The 6,142-nt window shown below is 44.4% G+C and overlaps 1 protein-coding gene across 1 annotated transcript; it reads left to right on the top strand.

Annotated features, from left to right (window-relative positions):
* Positions 1-2,112: 2,112 nt before the first annotated feature.
* LOC103715591 (large ribosomal subunit protein eL43z-like) lies at positions 2,113-5,454 on the top strand. The gene is made up of 5 exons (XM_008803278.5): positions 2,113-2,255; positions 3,220-3,259; positions 3,361-3,449; positions 4,972-5,054; positions 5,158-5,454. The coding sequence occupies exons 1-5, from the start codon at positions 2,253-2,255 to the stop codon at positions 5,219-5,221; spliced, it is 279 nt and encodes a 92-aa protein (XP_008801500.3). The 5' UTR covers positions 2,113-2,252; the 3' UTR covers positions 5,222-5,454.
* The last annotated feature ends 688 nt before the right edge of the window (positions 5,455-6,142 follow it).

Raw genomic sequence — 6,142 nt, 5'->3', positions numbered from 1 at the left:
GCTGAAGCCTGGAGGAGGAGAGTTATGGAGTTTCAAAATGGGATTGTAAGCCTCTGTGGCAAAGGGTACAGTCCTATTTAATCCCATTGCCCTTCAAACTCTTCTGTCTTCCTGCAGCAAGTAAGAAACCAGCATGTACTTCCTCCTCATGGGTGCAAGACCTCAGGACGGCACTCGCGACATCGCTTTCCTGCAGAGCGTCGCCATCACCGAAGCTCCTACCGAGCTCAGAAGGACTTCGATAGGCACGACCTTAGAAGGCTAAGCGTCAGAGGCCCCCTCCCCCCGCAGAGGCATATCGCTACGCGAACTCTATACGGGGGACAAAACCGTGAGGGGTGGCGCCTCCGCAGAGGTATATCGTTAAGCAAACTCTGTGTGAGCTCCCGATCCCCAAAGCGGACAACACCACTCGCTCTGAGCTGAGCTGCTCCAGCACTCTCTCATTCGAGAGGGCCCCCCGCAGAGGCATATCGCTAAGCGAATTCTGTGCGGGGGACAAAACCGTGAGGGGTGGCGCCTCCGCAGGGACATATCGCTAAGCGAACTCTGCGCGAGCTCCCAATCCCCAAAGCGGCAATACCACTCGCTCTGAGCTGAGCTGCTCCAACACTCTCTCATTCGAGAGGGCTCCCCCACAGAGGCATATCGCTAAGCGAACTCCGTGCGGGGGACAAAACCGTGAGGGGTGGCGCCTCCGCAGAGGCATATCGCTAAGTGAACTCTGCGCAAGCTCCCGATCCCCAAAGCGGACAATACCACTCGCTCTGAGTTGAGCTGCCCCGCTGCGTCGACCGCAAGCCCAAGAGCTCCCTCGACCTCGGGTACGTATCCAATGACGTCCCTCGAGCTGGGCTCGGGACGCCCTGCTGAGTCGACCATAAGCCAAAGAAGGCCGCTGAAGTCGACCTCGGAGCAGAGCCGCTTAGCTCGGCTCGGACAGCTCGACCTGAGACACTTAGCTCCAGCTTAGGTATACCCTACTTAGCACATACATCTCCATAGACATTTGGCTATATTACAGGACAATCGACGACTGGACTACTTCCTTCGCTCGAGCCAAAAAGCAGCTCGAACTCGGAAGTCGGGGGGTAATGTTGGGGAAAAGATGGACCACCCCACAAAGCAAGACTGAGCTCATGAAGGCCGAGCTCATGCAGGCCGAGCTCATGCAGACCAAGCTAATGTAGGCCAAGCTCATGCAGACCGAGCTCAGAAGGCCGAGCTCATGCAGGCCGAGCTCATGCAGACCGAGCTAATGCAAGCCGAGCTCCGAAAGCCGAGCTCATGTAGACCGAGCTCATGCAGGCCGAGCTCAGAAGGCCGAGCTCATGCAGACCGAGCTCAGAAGGTCGAGCTTATGAGCTCGATCTCGCAGGCCGAGCTCATGCAGACTGAGCTCATGCAGGCCGAGCTCATGAAGGCCGAGCTCATGCAGACCGAGCTTATACAGACCGAGCTCATGCAGACCGAGCTAATGTAGGCCGAGCTCATACAGACCGAGCTAAGAAGGCTGAGCTTATGCAGACCGAGCTCAGAAGGCTGAGCTCATGCAGGCCGAGCTCATGCAGACCGAGCTAATGCAGGCCGAGCTCATGCAAGCCGAGCTAATGCAGGCCAAGCTCATGCAGACCAAGCTCAGAAGGCTGAGTTCATGCAAACCGAGGCCGAGCTCACGCAGACCGAGTTCATGCAGATCGAGCTCATGTAGGTCGAGCTCATGTAGACTGAGCTCATGCAGGCCGAGCTCATACAGGCCGAGCTCATACAGCCGAGCTCATACAGACAGAGCTCAGCAGGCCGAGCTCATGCAGACCGAGCTCGTCGTCCACATGCTGCGGCCATGCCCTGCAGCAGTCCCACCGTACCACGCTTTGCTTGCCGGCCACGCCACGACACATCAACCAGGGATTATACCCTGCTACGACCGTCAATAATTAATGCGAATGCGCAACCAGATCAGCTAGCATCATTAACGTGATTCTCACGTGCCAAAAATCAAGACGTTGGCGTGATCCCATCAATCGGGCGGTCAGAAAGGGCACGATGCACATTACTCCTTCCGCTCTCGAGATATTAGCATATCGGACGGCTGTGATCGATGCAGGGGCCAAGAGGGTCCCCTCCGTTCCCAAAACCCTAGTCGTATAAAGAGGAGACGGCGGCCAGGCGCGCCGTCCTCTCGTCTGCTCCCAGGGTTCTTACGGGCTTTCGGCGTTCCGAGCTAGACCAGGACCCCTGCCTCCGAAGTCATGGTACGCTGCCCTCCTCTGCTTCCCATTTCCAGAATTTCTTGATCTCAGAATCGGATCTACAAAATCTCCGATTATTCTTTGATTTACTAGGATTCGTTCACGTTCTTTTCTTCTACAATCCGTTTAGATGAATCTCTTCTTGCGGCTAGACTCTAATTTTTGTGACGATATGGAAGGAAAGTATATTGGTAGAAAGATTAATTAGGGTCTAGGTAAGACGGGACTGATCCTCTCAAAGTTCTGAGATGTTAGTTGCGAATATATTGTTATGTTTTATCTTATTTTTGGTTAAAGAAATTTTCTCAGATTCTGATACCTCTTTATGCCTCCATTCATGATTGCCATTTTGTGAAATTATTCTGGATTTGGTACTGAGATGGCTTGAGAGATCCAAGTTGCAGTTGCAGTTGATGGTAACAAATGGTTAGCAGGTCATGCTCGACAGTTTTTTTTTTCTGAATTTCTGCGACCAAAATCACAAATTTTACTTCGTTGAATAATTGTCTAAGTTGCATCAGTATCAGTTTTAATTGAACGTGCAAATTAATATTTTAAGGCTGTGCATGTAAAGGTGTGAGATTCTTTATTTGACAAACCCCTATAACTGCATTGAAGGATCTTACAAGGTTAGTGATTTATTCTTTTCTTCTAAAAGAAGCTTATGGTACATAACAAGTTATTCAACTGCAATTAGGGAAAAGCGAAAGGTTTCTAATGAAGATTTATTGCTCTTAGGCATAGGCTTATGTTTGGAGTTAACATCATAAAAAGGGAATTTACGAGTGACATTTCCTACTAATTAGTGCAACATAGGCGGTGGAATTGAATTTCCTATTGGTTTTACCCTACATATCTTATGTACTGGAAATCTATAATTTGAATGAATTGAGAATGATGTTCTTATAATTATTTAGTTACTTGAGTCCTCTTGACAGATGCATCTGTCTCTTCTTTTCTTGTGCAGACGAAGCGCACCAAGAAGGCCGGAATTGTTGGCAAATATGGTAATCGAATGGTTCATAGTTGCTTTGCTATCCTTGTCTATTTCTCTTATTGCATTAGCTGTTGTCTATTTTCCCTTTGATTATTGTATCCTGGGATCCAGGTACCAGATATGGTGCTAGTTTGCGAAAGCAAATCAAGAAAATGGAAGTCTCTCAGCATGCAAAGTATTTCTGCGAGTTCTGTGGAAAGGTATCACCTCTTGTGTGGAGAATATCTTGGTATTGATTGTCTTTCTATATGCTAATTGGAAGATGCTTTTTTTTTTTTGCTCATAATGGAATAAGGAAATTTACTTAAACTTCACTCTTCCTAACATCAATTGGAAATGGTTTGAAGTCAGTAAAAAAATTAGTTGGGCTAGGACTTTATGAATGAATCAAATTAAAGGGCCATTAGTTGAATTAGTATATGTTTTCCTGCTTATCAAATTCCATGATCCAAATGTAAGTTCCTGAAGTTTTCTAACCCTTTCATCAAAACAATAAAGGAGAATCGACACATATCAAGAGTTTAAGACCCAAGAGTTAAAAATATGTTCGTACAATCAATTATTTTTAAAAACATAAATATGGCAATGGTGGCAAAGATATTGGTAATAGTGATGGAGATAATGGAGGTACCGGTGGAGGTAGTGACATGTTGGAGGTGGTGATGATAGCGGTGGCATTGTTGGTAGGTTGGTAGTGATATGGTGGAGGTGGTGATGATGGCGGTGGCGTTGTTGGCATGGTAGTGGTGATGTGGAAGCAATGATGATGGCGACGATGGTATGGTGGAAGTGGTGGTGGCAATGATGGTGGCAGGTGCTGGTTATGTGGTGGAGGCTACAATGATGACGATGGTGGTGTGGCAATAGCGACAATGGTGGTGGCAGTGGTGCTAACAATATGGTGTAAGTGATGATGATGATGGGATGGGATGGTATGGTGAAGGTGGTGACTTGGTTGGCAGAAGTGGTGGAGATAATGACCTGATGGTGCTAGAGACGACGATGGTGGTGGAGGTGGTGCTGGTGGTAGTAAAAAAAAAAATTTGTTTTTTAAAATATTGAAAGTAATGGATTCTTTAGTTTTTCTAGAAATAATAAATATGGCATTTGAAAAACATAAAAAAATAATTGCAACAAATATGTTTTCTGTGATTTTTTTTAAAATAGAAAACAAGAGATAAAAGCGATGCGAAACAAGTCCTTAAATTTTCACTTTTTTACAGTTTCCAGAGTTTGTTTCTACAATCAATTGGTTTAATTTAGTGTGTATTTATAAATGATCTCTTGTGTTTAAGGATAAATTCCTTTATGCAGATCTGTGAGAGTAGACTATACTTGAATTTGACCTGAAAGAGATAATTATATCGGCCATATCTTGTGTGTATTAATTTACAAGCCCCCCTTTTTGAGGTTGATGGGAGGATATCGTCAATGCATAATCTTAGGGTTGAAGTTCTAGGTATTGTCAATCCTTTTTATAAGGGTAATGCATGAATGCGGGTTGTGTTTGACCTTTGTATGCCATTCATCTCAAAGTAAAGTTTATATCTAGATAATTATTTCACACCCTGCATTTGTAAAAGAATTTGTTATTTCCTCAAATTGTTTTCATTTCTTTTCTAACAGGTTTTTCATTTGGCCTTTTTTCTCTTTATGTGTTGTTCTGTTAAAGATCCTCCTCACTAGATGCATTTTTTGGAAAATTTTTTTATGTTTTCACAGTATGCTGTGAAGAGAAAGGCAGTTGGAATTTGGGGGTGCAACGACTGCGGCAAGGTCAAGGCCGGGGGTGCTTACACACTGAAGTAAGGGCTGCACTTTATTTTTCTGCTTTCTGCATAGAACTGTTGATATATATATAGATATCATTTTCTCTGGTTATAATTTTGTATTTTGTTATGCTTACAGTACTGCTAGTGCTGTTACCGTGCGAAGCACAATTCGTCGGTTGAGAGAAGCAACCGAAGGGTAATCAGCAACTGGCGAATGTGCAATTGTGTGATTTTGGTAGAGTGAAGTGAGTCAGTAGTGGATTTCATATGTTGATTCTAAATCTGGTAACTTGAATTTGACCATCAATGATGAAGACGATCTGTTCCAAGTTAAATCATGTTTAGGCATTTGAATTACTAGATTGCTTATGTATCACACTTGGCCTTTGTGACTTTTGTTCCGAAAGTAAAAGTCAGATCTTTTTGGAAGCAACTCTTTTTATGTTTCTTTCGATTTTGTTTCTGCTTGAAGAGCTATGCTGGATGCTGCTTTTTGATGGTTTTAATACCTCTGGATAATTTCATGTCTGAATCACCAAGTTTTGTAGCTGCCATCGGCAAATAGGTTTATCCTTTGCACCTGTATATTTGTACAGGGCTTGTTGATCTTCTCTAGGGTAGGAGGCTTAATGTAATTAACATACAGCCCATCTGCATCCAATACATACGTTTTGAAAATGACAGCTTGTTCCTCATGTTCTATGAGGGCTAGAGTTTTAACCTTTTTGGATCCTAACAAGGCTAGCAGTTTCTGTTGCTAATACGAAGATACGATCGAATGCTAACTGGAGTATGATTTCCTTTTGGAGTCTTTTATTGCATGCATGTGGTTCTCCAGATGTGAACCAACTGTGGCTAGCATATGCTGAGCTTTATGCCCTCATTTGCCTCTTTGATCTGGATATAATTTGTCTGTGAGCCTGATGTTGAAATTTGAGGCGTCATGTCCCAAATTTGCTATGGAGATCATCTTTTGCAACCAAGGCATGCTATGGAGATCATTATTTTGTCCAGGTGCTGCTGCTATTTAGTTCCAATTGTTGCTAGGAGGATGTGCTAGAAATGGAGCAGTTGTGCATTAAGCAACTGTATGATGCAACACTTGGGCTTGTTCACAACCA

This window comes from Phoenix dactylifera, chromosome 1, assembly GCF_051530095.1.
Source record: "Phoenix dactylifera cultivar Ajwa chromosome 1, Ajwa_hap1_PhDact_Kaust_v1.1, whole genome shotgun sequence".
Lineage (NCBI taxonomy): Eukaryota > Viridiplantae > Streptophyta > Magnoliopsida > Arecales > Arecaceae > Phoenix > Phoenix dactylifera.
This window is presented reverse-complemented; position numbering and strand designations above follow the sequence as displayed.

What these genes read in the sequence shown, in the direction of transcription:
- LOC103715591 (XM_008803278.5), top strand. An exon ending in CGGAATTGTTGGCAAATATG is followed by an intron (nt 3,260 to 3,360) that starts GTAATCGAATGG and finishes CCTGGGATCCAG; the next exon opens with GTACCAGATATGGTGCTAGT. An exon ending in GGGGGTGCTTACACACTGAA is followed by an intron (nt 5,055 to 5,157) that starts GTAAGGGCTGCA and finishes TTATGCTTACAG; the next exon opens with TACTGCTAGTGCTGTTACCG.